A 12,369-nucleotide genomic window follows, 5' to 3' on the forward strand; every position below is an offset into this window, starting at 1 on the left:
ATCCAACATAAATGTTTTCAACATTGACAAATATATTCAAATAGAAAAAAGTAATAATATTTCAGAATATGAATCTATTTACTGTACAAATAGATGCAGTCTTTTGCAAAGAAGTGCAAATACTTAAGACTCACACTCATTATATTTTAGATATTTTAGTAAGTAATAATAGTTGCATTCCCATGACTTTCTGATGTATTTTAGTGCAAGAGGTAAAAAAAAGAAAAGAAAAAACAATCAATCAAGTTGTGTTATGTTATGTTTAACCCACAGTTTTACCAAGAGGGATTCTGGACTAGTGAGTTGCAAAATGGAATAATATGTATTATATGTATGTATTTGTTTATTTATGATTTGCTGCTTTATTTTATAGGTTCTGTTTGAATGTAGTCTTTAATTGGCCTTTACATATTTAAGGTATCCATGCCTTTTGACCAATGAATTTCCATGACTTCTGTAGTCATTCATGATATATATACACACATATATATATATACAGTGGGTACGGAAAGTATTCAGACCCCCTTCAATTTTTCACTCTTTGTTATATTGCAACTTTCCGTACCCACTGTATATATTTAAATTGTTCTCAAAAAAGTTAAAAAAAGTTTTAGAGCTAAACTACTAAAAATTTATATTTACTGTAAGTTACTTTAATATTTTATTAATTTCCAAGACTTTTCCAGGTCAAGTGAAGTCTCTGGTATGTTCAGGTTTTCCAATGACCGTGAGAACCCTTCTCACCCTTAAACTGATGAAATGATTGTCACGCTCTGACTTGGAGCTGTAAGTGAGCCAAGACGGTCGACAAGAGACCAAAAAATAAATTAGAAGGGGGAAAACCAGCGGACAAAGGGGCGATGATTGTCTTTCCAATCTCTAAGCGTACATTTGTAGCACTGGGCTGAGTGACACATGCACAATGAGAGAGAGTGGGCTGCCATTTGGCCCGGAGGGAACTGTCAGTGTTTAGGGACTCCATAGCACAGATAGCTTTTAAATAGCAACCTGTCAAACAAAACATACACGGCAATGCACACCTCAAGCAGCACAGAGACACAATAACACGGCGCTGAAGAATACAGTGTTAAAAATGGCAGTCAAACATTCAGGTTAAACGTGGAGACTTCATTCTTCAAAGACTCTGAGCTTTTCGCGGCTCCCGGGGTACATTTTACTCTCATCAAAACCAATTTCTGCTCCCAAACGCCCGGCGGTTTGAACACACTTTCTGATTAAAGTCTGCTACTTGTCAAGGTTTATTTATTTATTTTGTTGGAGGACGGGTGGGCGCAGTTTCCTCCAGCGATGTTCACAGCCTGTCTCTCTCGATGCTGCAGAATGTTTGCTTTCATCCTGCTTTGAAGCGTGTTAAAGCAGCCTGATGTTATTTGCTGTCAGCACATCCAAACGCCACTTTAGCGCAATCAGTGTGCCCAACAAGCCATGATAGGAGCCAGGCAATCAATCTCTGTATGTTCTGACAGTTACACAGACTGAAAGCAAGTCTATAGCAGCGACGCCACAGTGCTTTCAAATGCTGAGCAAGGCTGGCGGTACATACTGTAGAAAAGTGTCAAAATTCTGCTAATTCTGCTGTTTCTGTTAACCATTGGGAAAAGCACTGCTTTGACAGGCTGTTATTGGACATATACGTTCTTACCTTCCACATACTGGCTTCTTTGCCGTAAACCACAGCCATGTTGTTGACTTTGTCCCTCTTTATTTTGAATCGTTCAGTCTGGTTTAGTTCCTCGGTCACAAAACCCATGAATGAGTTATCAGGAGTGTGTGCTGCGGAGAAAAAAAAAAGTGCATTGCAATGAGACCACTACATTCATTTTGAATGTTGCAAAGAGAAGCAGCAAACAGAATCATTTCATGAATGCCCATAACATTTCAGTTTGATTGCTGAATGTAAGGTATGTAAACAGAAGAATTGTGATTCGTATGATTAAAAAATAAAATGAAACAAGAAGCCCATATAACATCTATACATTTTTACTTTTTGTTTCTTTTAAAATGTTATGCAAAGTAAGAACAAGAACGTGGATTGAAAAAGCAAATGGTGTCAAGTAAATGTTAGTTTTCAACAGTTCATAAACACAAATTTATATAATGTAATTAAAAACATTAATTAAAAACAACAGCATTTACCTAAGAAAATGTTAGTTTGTTTGCTCACTCGTGCTTTCATGAATTAATTATTTAATTAATTCATTCATTCATTCATTCATTCACAGAGCTGGGTAGTAACTGTTCACATGTAATCTGGATTACGTAATCATATTTTAAAAATCAAGTACTCGCAATTAGAGTTTACATTAATTAGAATAATTACAGATACTTTTATGGATTACATATTTACATATTCACACACTGGCAGTAAATCATGCATAATCATTCATAAAAAAAACAAAAACAAAAACAAGTTAGATAAAAGTCATCTAAAAAATAGAATATATTACCTAAAATGAGTAACCTAGATTACATTACTAACTACAGTTTTCATCATGTAATCTGTAATTAGTAATCGATAATCTACCCAGCTCTGTTCATTCATTCATTCAGTACGAATTACACATACACACAACCTAGGGATTATGTCCATAACCATTTTAAAATTCTTTGTCTATGGGTGAAGTGTTTCATTTCTGAAATTTAATTTTGATTAATATATAATATTTATACACAGACATACAATGTACAGAAAATGTTTTGGTTTTGTATAAGAAAATTAGTTCTGATGGCTGCTAAAGGTTTGACTCCACTGAACATAGTTCAAGAACGGTCTAACTGTTTGAGGGGGGCGGGGGGAGAAGAAAAACTAAAAAAAAAACATTATTATACACCTCAATAAGCGGCCCGCGGGTTACATCCGGCCCGTGAGAGAAAAATGTTTGGCCAGCGCTAATTTCAAATAATGTGGCATGAAAATTCCAACGCAGCATCAGAAAGCGACATTAACTACGATGTAAGTGTCTACACCGAACGCGAGCGGTGCGGCGCAGCGCGACGCAACAAGATACAACAGAACCCATTATAATCAGTGATGCTGTCTACACTGGATGCAGCGTGGCACGACAAATCCCGACAGCAAACTGCTGACTCGTTCTATTTATAACGTACTGACACAAAGTTCAAATGATTTGCAATGCTTCGTCGCATCCAGTGTAGATACGATGTGACAGCAAAAACATGCCGAGTGTGAAGAAAAGAAAAGTGGACACGGAAAATAGATGATTCAAATGTGAATGGACTGAACCATTTTTGTGAGTGAGTGACTGATACCATCTTTGTTATGGAATACATGTGTTGGTTCATGATCTGAGGTAAAATATCTATTGTTGTTAATATATTGAAATGAGGAGCAGTTGCAGTGTAGAGATGCAGATTTGTGCATATGCTGCACAGACACAAACACTCTCCAGCTCTGACAACATCTGCTGCTCTTCTCCTGCTTACAGATGCTCTGCGCCTATAGCATCTGCTACCCAAACAAAACACTCACCCAGTCGTGCTCACTGTTCTCCTTTTCGATGCTGTGATTACTAAAAGACTTTTATAATGCAGCCTGATAAACGCATTAGGGCAGCTACAAGATACTCAGCCCTTTCATAAAGAAGTTAGCCACAGTACAAGCTACTAATAATAAATAGATAACTAAACTATACTTGGTAGAAACAATAGTTTTGGTAACACTTAATTTTATGCTGTCTTTGTTACATGTTACATGTACTTACTATATTAATAACTGTATAATTATATGCAACTAACAATAAAGCAAACCCTATTCCTAACACTAATCATATAGTAAGATTTAAATGTTTTTAATTAATATTATTCAGCACGGTTACACTTTATTTTAAGGTGTCCTTGTTGCAGTTTAATTATACATTTAAGTACTGAGTAATATCAATTAACTACATGCACTTACTATATGGTTAGGGTTAGGATTAGGGTTACTTGCATGTAATTATGCAATTATATTGCTAATGAATTGTTATTATGATAGTAAGTACATGTAATATGTGTAACAAGGACACCTTAAAAAAAGTGTTACCCAATATTTTTTTTATGTTTTGTTTTGATGTCTTTTATGCTCACCGAGGATGTATTTACTTGATCATAAATACAGTAAAAACAGTAATATTTTCTATATTTTATTTAAAAATATTTTAGCCACTGCTCAAGTCGTCAGTTTCACATCGTGCTGCAGAAATCATTCTATAATATGCAGATCTGCTGCTCAAGAAACATTTCTTGTTTTCAATATTAATATTTTTGTGGAAACATATATTTTTCAAGATTCTTTGATGAATAGAAAGTTCAAAAGAGCAATTTATTTTAAATCAAAATCTTTTGTAACAGTATAAATGTCTTTTTTAAATCAATATTCTATTCTAACAGAGAAAAACGAGCACAGCATTTTCATTTTCCTGAATTATGCCATGTTTTGTATGGAAACGCATCCCCGATATAACACAGTCAAATTTGCAGACTTTGCATGCGGTGAAACAACCACCTGCAAACTGGTCCAGCGACTATTCTGACTATATTATACTGCAGTTATGTAGCTGTCAGAAAAGCACTAGCAAAGCTAGATCTTTTTCCAGCTCGCAATTCCAGTCTTAGATATTTGCATACTGGTTTATAATGTGTACTCTGTAAAAAAACAAACAAACAAAAAAACAAATAGGATGCATTAGGATTTTTAGATATATACACCTCAGAATGTAATCCATTTGGTTTAGCAACTTTGTCCAAATGCATCAAACATTACATAAATATGCCATTGTTTCTTAAATCCTATATTTATCACTTATCTGTTGCCAAAATGAAATAAACTGTTGTTGGAGCTTTTCATCACAAACAGCTTATTGGGCTTATTTTGACAGCTTGTGATGCTTTTAGGATCTCATAATATCTGGCATCGCTGTACTGCATTTATCTGATAGCTGGAAATATTCACCGTGCAGTCTAATTCAATTTTGAGGGCATTCTGATCGCCCCTAAATCTAATTTGCAATAAATAAATTTTGGAAAAAATAAATAAATAATTTTTTTAGGTAATCGGAATTAAAAGAAAACATTCTGGTTTCCTGAGAAACCATTAGGAAATCACTGCATAAAGTATGTCTATTAAACATATAATGACAAAAATTATGCTCAAGGGTACTAATATTTAAAACCTAACATTGTCACAATGTCAAAATTTCAGTATACCAACATGAGAGAGATTTCATGATTCTACTCATTTTGATACCATGTTTACAAATTAAACTAAAACAATGGCATGTAGTAATAAATTAACAAGCAAAAACAAAATCACAATTGTTTTTAGGAACTAAATTTTAACACCATAATCAAGTAAACATTATCAAATAAAACAAATTATTCATTATATAGTTTTTATATACTTTAAATAAAGTGAATTGAAGTGTTTCACATCCATATTACAACATAAAATATGTGTAACAAGGACACCTTAAAATAAAGTGTTACCCGCAACACTTAAATTTACAATTACACTGTAACATGGACATCTTACAATTAAGTGTAACCAAACTTTCGTATCTGTGTTACTATGTAGCACATTACATAGAAATGAATACAGCAGTATTTATCTGGCACGAATACAAGAATAGTGTCACTAAACTATTCTAAGACCCTTCAACCCTATTCAATAGCTTAACATAACTATTTCAACAACTACCTTACTTTCTATCAATAAACAGCAAATTAGAAGGTTATTGAGGGAAAACCCTTAGTTAATAGTGAATATGTGTTCCCTAAATTATATTGCTAATGAATTGTTATTATGATAGTAAGTACATGTAATATGTGTAACAAGGACACCTTAAAATAAGGTTTACCAAAAATGCTTGTATTTTATTAAACCATGACAAATTCATTTTGTAAATACATATAAAATTGTGCTTATGTCCTTTTAAGTAGGTCAAAAAACACTCTAAAGTTCTGCTAACTGCTTTTTATATCAATGTTATCTATATTTTTATGTCATCGCAAGTAAGTGTCTAATTTAGCACAACTATAGAGTTTTGTAATTGTATGAAAATAGCAATGTGAAGATTATTAAATTATTTCTCATTTTGTGACACTTGGAAAGAGCAATAGCATTCAGACTTGGACCGCTGTAAACATTGCAGTGCAATAAAACATGAGACTGAATCCTACAGGGTTGATTTATTACACAAAAGACAAATCCGTCGTATTCTCTCCCAGACTGAAATACAGAGCCATACTGTATTTTACAACTGACAAATGAGAAATGGTCCCTAATTGATCTTCCAATAATTTTAATACATTATGCATGTGGCGGTCTTGGTGTGAGCAATGAGACACAAATATTATCCATTATTTATGAGGTACATTTCTGAAGTATTATGCTGTACTCATCAGTGTTTTATGTACGAGTTCATCTCTATTCATTATTGAACTCACTGATGGAAGAGACTGAGAACTCACAGTGAGATTGCTGTCGTGACCAAGTCAATAAAGACTCAGAATCCATTATAAAGCATATGATACGGCAGCTTAAAGCCCCTATGGAATCAAAATTAAAGTTTTGTAACTTTTTCAAAAGGTCACACAAAGAAATGTCTTTATGGTTAGAAGCCAGATGTTCAGAAGCTCAGCTTTTAGAAGATAGACTCAAACTGACCTGTGCTGTCTAAAGGAAAGGCCCATGTGCTGTTTCATCTGCTGCAGGCCATGGTAGTCTGTATAGATAAGGTCAAAGGGCAACGGGCCAGTCAGAGGACAGCTTCCTCTACCTGGAGGTACGCCAAGTGACCTAAAAGTGAAGAGAGAACAAGCTTTTACACACTAAAGCAGTGGTGCAAGTTTCATTTGAAAATGTAAGGGCACTAATCAACATCAACATTGCGTGAACATTTCATTGCTCTGCTTTTTTATGTATAACAACTCATATTTACTTGCTGTGATACAATATAGATCTCTGAGTGATTCTGTGGATTTCATTTACATTTTGTGCATTAATTTTAGGATTTCTTGCATGTACACTTTTAACCCTTTTGCAACATGACATGCAATGTCTTCAGAAACCTTGCAGTGTGCTTAATTGTACTGAAGGAAACCTTGTAGTGTAAATGTAAAAGTAAAACTGTATTTGCAGATAATATATTATTAATGCAAAAAGGATGCTTATGCGTATTTAAAGAGAGTACACTTTTATGACTGACTTTGTAATAATTTCAAACTAAAACATTTAAAGTATATTTTAAATCATTATGTTTTGATAATGTCCTTTTTCTGCTTTAAAGTACAGTTATTTTGATTGAACTAAACCAAATGTAAAGTACTTGACAATTTTAAACTGTAGTGTGTTATTTGATATTACATTTAATGTTAATGTTTTAAATGTATTAAATTGCAACTTCATTATTACAAATGTGTAATTCTAAAGAGTTACCAACATTTCAAATATGAGCCAAAGCCAAATTCTGCTGTGAGGCAGCTCTAACAAGACGATAGTGTCATGATGCAGCCAGTAATAAGCAGTCATAGACTTACGGAACATGGTCATGTATTGTTTGCAGTTGAGGTTCCAGTAACCCCAGTTGGTCCTGTATCCATGCAGTGTGGAGTACTCCTCATTATTGTACGCCGGCTCCGTGCCGAAGGTGTCGATCACGCGGATGTGGCACCTAGACCGAAAAACAAAAGTGCTTTTTTCACTATACCCTCAATTGTGTTGATTTTTTGTTGTTGTTGTGTGGTGATGCACAGACAAGCTAATATTCTCACACATCCCATTCCACCAAACAAAACGATGTGCGTCTTGTAAATGTGATTATACACATTAGTGGAATGCTTTCCATTAATTTCCCCATTAAAGACAGTAACCTCTGTGGCTTTGTTTTTTTTCTTCCATGCAACACATGTGGAGATGTTTTGCTGATTGTTCAAACTGCTCTATATTTTTCATAAAATTAAAGTAAATGGTAACCAGGGGCTGACAGGCTCCAAAATGAAAAGCACCACAGCGGTAGATCATTTGACTTCCAATGCACAAGTCAAATGGACTACCGCTGTGGTGCTTTTAATTTCCAAGTCTTCTGAGGCCATGTGATATCTTTGTGTGAGGAACACAGTGAAATTGAAGTCATTAAATCTCTTTCCATTTTAGATATCAATCTCATTAATGGGATTAAATATGCAATGATATATGACTGAATATAGAGTAGATATTCTTAGTAATCACATAATCAGACTACACCTCATGACTCCTAAAATCTGAAAATATTTTAAAATACCATCATTTCCTGACTTTAGGAAATGGCTCCTGTGTCCTGGCTCAAGGCAGTTGGACATAGTGGTGTATTAGAGGTAAAAAATGATATAAATACTGTTCGGTTTCTGTTGTGTTGTGTAAAATATAAAAATGCATGACGTACGTTTCAATATAAATTACATTCAAATATCGTTTAATTTAATATATATGCTCAACAGTACATATGACAGACTTTAACCATATTTCAGACAACAAAAGTAATTATGAAATAAAATACCAAGAAAATGGTGCAACTAATTGCATTTTAATATTAGTTGAACCTGTTTTCTCTAATACTTTTTTTATTTAATTGTAAAATACATGCAATTAGGTGTCTGGGGAAAACAGAGTTTTTTTTCTTTTTTCTTTAAAGTATATTATTTCTGTAAAAAGTCCTATTTTTAAAAGTGTGCAAAATGTCTCAAGGGTCAGTTCTTTATTTAGGCATTTCTTTAAAAAAATAAAATATTTAAAAAATAAAATAAAATAAAAATATAAATAAAATAATAATAATTTGGGGGACACCAAACATGAGGCTTCAGGGCTAAATTTAGTGTGATTCATCATCTAGATCACACACACTCGCACACAGCAGGTGACTGTGAGGAGAGCACCTCGTCTCTGCAGGAGATCATTTGTCAGTTGGGAGAGTTTCTCTGGGATTCTCCTCCAGGGATACTTGAACTGCCAAATCCAAAGCCGCTGGTGTTTGTGAGCAGATGCTTCAGCAGAAAATGTGTAAACCACCAAAGACCTGCTGCTAAACTGGCTTCTGATATTTCATTATGAATTCTGGGCTGGTTTCAGCCACCCACATCTTTCATCTACAGAAAATGGAAAAAGAGCAATAAACGCATCACAATCTCATGCAGGTTGGGCTCCGTTAAAATTCATTTCCGAACCCCGAAGGTTTTTGATCTTATTTCGATCTGAAATGTCAAAATGCGAGTGCCTTTAACCGTAACACCCGGGGTTTAATAGACAATACTGGAAATACCTTTTTTTCTTAACCAATGCTCAGTTAATTTATGCAAATCCTCAGGCACTGGTAAAGGTTTTTTTGATCCTGGTCTGCAAATCGTTGGTTCTATAAATGTCAGCTCTGTAAGTGAGGTGGTCTCTTGCATAAACCAGGTTACTGGGTCCAAGCAACTCATTCAAATTGGTTTGCAAAGGGGCTCAAATACATGTAAGCTGACATAATATGTGTAGATGAACTTAAAAGATCCAAGAACGCAGAAGATCCAAAAAGCTGAAAAGGCTTCTTAAATTAATCCATGTGAATTGAATGGTTTAATCCAAGTCTTGTGGAAAGAATCACTTTTTTTATAATGAAGAGACTTAATTTCACCTTTTATTCAAATATGAATTCATTAAAATTTATCATTTTTTTGATGCCTTTATTGCTTTTTTGGATCTTCTAAGTTTTGGTTACCTGGTCTTTCAATGGAGAGACAGAAACCTCTCAGATTTCTGTAAAAATATCTTAATTTGTCACCAAAGTCTTATAGATTTGGAACAACATGAGAGTGAATAAATAATTTAAGAATTTTCATTTTTGGGTGAATTAAGAAACATAGTCATGAAAGCATACTCTCTTTAAACAGCTATACAGCACACCAGTGACAACCCACTTTCTCAGCAGCCTTGCTTCTGGAGCTATTTCACAATCATTTTCTCTATATGTGTAAAAAATAGACAAGCTTCCAGATGAAACATGTATGGAAGCACTTTTCTACTACTGAATAGTAATAATAAAAAAAGGTAACTTTTTATCTCACATTTCTAACTTTTTTACATCTCGCAATTCTGTCTGTTTTCTAAGAACTGTGTGATATAAACTGATTTGTAAGATATGAACTTGCAGTTCTGAGGAAAAAAGTATATATTTTTTTTTATTCAATGGTGGAAACAGGCTTCCACAAACCTGACAAACTTTGTTTTAAAGTAAAAAAAATAAAATCTTAAGTGAATAATCTGCTCACTCCATGAAGCACTGAACTTAATGTAATGGAAACCTAACAATGGTAATATAACATGTGTTACTATGATTATAGTATTTAAATAAATAAATAAATCTTATACAGTCAGTGTTGGGAAGGTTACTTTGGAAATGTAATAGGTTACAGATTACAAGTTACCCTACTTAAAATGTAATAGGTAGTGTAACTATTTCAATTACTGTATTTTAAAGTAATGTAACTGATTACACTTGATTACTTTTCTAAATTTCTAACAAATGTTTTCAACTGTTCATCATTTTCACACATTTATAGCAGGCATGGTTATCCTTACAGTACTCAACACTGATTACTGACAGACTTCTCAAAATCCTTCATCACTTGAATTAAGATTATGGAACAACCACCACAAAATCAGACTTTAGCAATTATTTTTACACTGAGATCAGGTTATATGTAGATTTAAAATCATATCAGTATGTAGTTTAATAGCTATGATACCGTTTTTGAAATCAAATCTTTGCACAGCTATGAAAGGAAACACTGGCATTTAACAATGCCTTAAGGAAACAAAAGTTAATCTTAAAAAAATAAAGCATATACTTAAATCCAAATAGGAAATAAAAGTTATCAAATAAGCATGTGCCCTATTATCTGTCCTAAACTCCTGAAACATTGGTGTCTCATATTTTAGAACAGTCAATGCATTTTGGTAAAGAAATCAATCAAATCTGTATGTGTGTGAAAATATTCAGATGCAACCCCCTTTGTAATCGTTAACATTTTCACAAGTAACTGCAATTTATTTATTTTTTTCTCAGTTACTGTAACAGATTACAGTTACATTTATTTTGTAATTAAATCACATAACTCTGTTACATGTAACTAGTTATTCCCCAACACTGTATACAATACGTATTGTAAAATACTTGCATATAGTGTACAGTATACTATAATATACAGTAGTTTGAGACCTGTCAATCAAAATGCTTCATGGCAGTATGCAGTCACATTGAGAACCATTAATGTTTCCATGGGAACAGCAACTTTTGAAATATATTCTGCTGCTCTAATAAGATTATATCAATAAAGTTCATTATATCAGTGTTCATTTCCTGTATGGGTAGCTTGCAGCTTGGCAAGGCACAGTTTGAAAATTGTTTCCTCAAACTTTGAAACCTTTGTCAATTAAACATAGAAGAGTTACGGCCAATGGCTGCTAACTTCATAAGGACCTGCAAAATCTATTATAAGTAGTTATATTGTCACAAACAAAATATGTAAAATAAAAAAAATAAAAAAGTAATAAAAATAAATAAAAATAAAGTAATAAATAAATTGTGTTAATAAATATACTTGTAAGTTTTCTTAATTTACTGCCTTTTTCCACACATAATTAGTCAGAGCACATTCAAACAGTGTGAGAGGAGAGTCAGAGCTCTGAAGTTTACAAATGTAGATGGTCCTTAAGCAGTTTTGTGATTATTCATCTAAAGCAATATTGATTTTCCTGGTCATGAGAGAACAGCTAAAGCTGAATCATTCTTCAGATCTGCTTTAGCATTAGTCAGATCTTCAGAAATCTGTTACTTAAAGACTGTCAAACAGAAAGCAAATGGACCCTAGAATGCATAGCTGAAAGAATATGGGATACTGTTAGTTGCAATGAAAATAGTGATTTTGATGTGTATGTACAGGTTTAATCTACTTTGTGCAGACTAGGTTTGGGAATCAAAAATCGATTACGATTCCAGAATTGGATACTTAAGGTCAGGAATCGGATACTTGTTGTCAAATTAAAATTTAGATGCCGCTGCGCTTTTTTTTCTTCATCTGTGAGGACCGGACCTCGCGATCTGCCAGGACCTTGCTCGCTAATCTAAGCGCTCCAAAGTTTGGCTACATTTGCGATCAGAAAACAACAAAGCTAATAATATCTGTGATAGCTAATGTTGCAAGAAAGGTGTCACCACCAACATGAAAGCACTTTAATTTAATACATCGTAAAAGATCGCGAACACGATTCTAACACCAATGTGATTCTATTCCTAAATTACAATGATTCGTCTGTTTCATTCCTCAACCTTTGAC

At 33.6% G+C, this 12,369-nt stretch overlaps 2 protein-coding genes across 2 annotated transcripts in view; both read right to left on the bottom strand.

Moving 5' to 3' along the window:
• The window catches only part of LOC107665960 (alpha-1,6-mannosylglycoprotein 6-beta-N-acetylglucosaminyltransferase B-like), a 14,834-nt gene extending 13,056 nt beyond the window's left edge, over positions 1–1,778 (bottom strand). The window contains exon 1 of the mRNA XM_016457038.1: positions 1,664–1,778. Within this exon, the coding sequence (XP_016312524.1) occupies positions 1,664–1,771 (108 nt within the window). The 5' untranslated portion in view covers positions 1,772–1,778. The remainder of the gene's footprint in view (positions 1–1,663) is intronic.
• Positions 1,779–6,524: 4,746 nt separating this feature from the next.
• The window catches only part of LOC107665964 (alpha-1,6-mannosylglycoprotein 6-beta-N-acetylglucosaminyltransferase B-like), a 101,369-nt gene continuing 95,524 nt past the window's right edge, over positions 6,525–12,369 (bottom strand). Inside the window, exons 11-12 of the mRNA XM_016457052.1 lie at positions 6,686–6,817; positions 6,525–6,567 (exon numbers count right to left, since the gene is read on the bottom strand). Coding sequence (XP_016312538.1) covers positions 6,525–6,567; positions 6,686–6,817 — 175 coding nt within the window. The remainder of the gene's footprint in view (positions 6,568–6,685; positions 6,818–12,369) is intronic.

This window comes from Sinocyclocheilus anshuiensis, unplaced genomic scaffold (genome assembly GCF_001515605.1).
Source record: "Sinocyclocheilus anshuiensis isolate Anshui unplaced genomic scaffold, SAMN03320099.WGS_v1.1 scaffold229, whole genome shotgun sequence".
Classification (NCBI taxonomy): Eukaryota; Metazoa; Chordata; class Actinopteri; order Cypriniformes; family Cyprinidae; genus Sinocyclocheilus; species Sinocyclocheilus anshuiensis.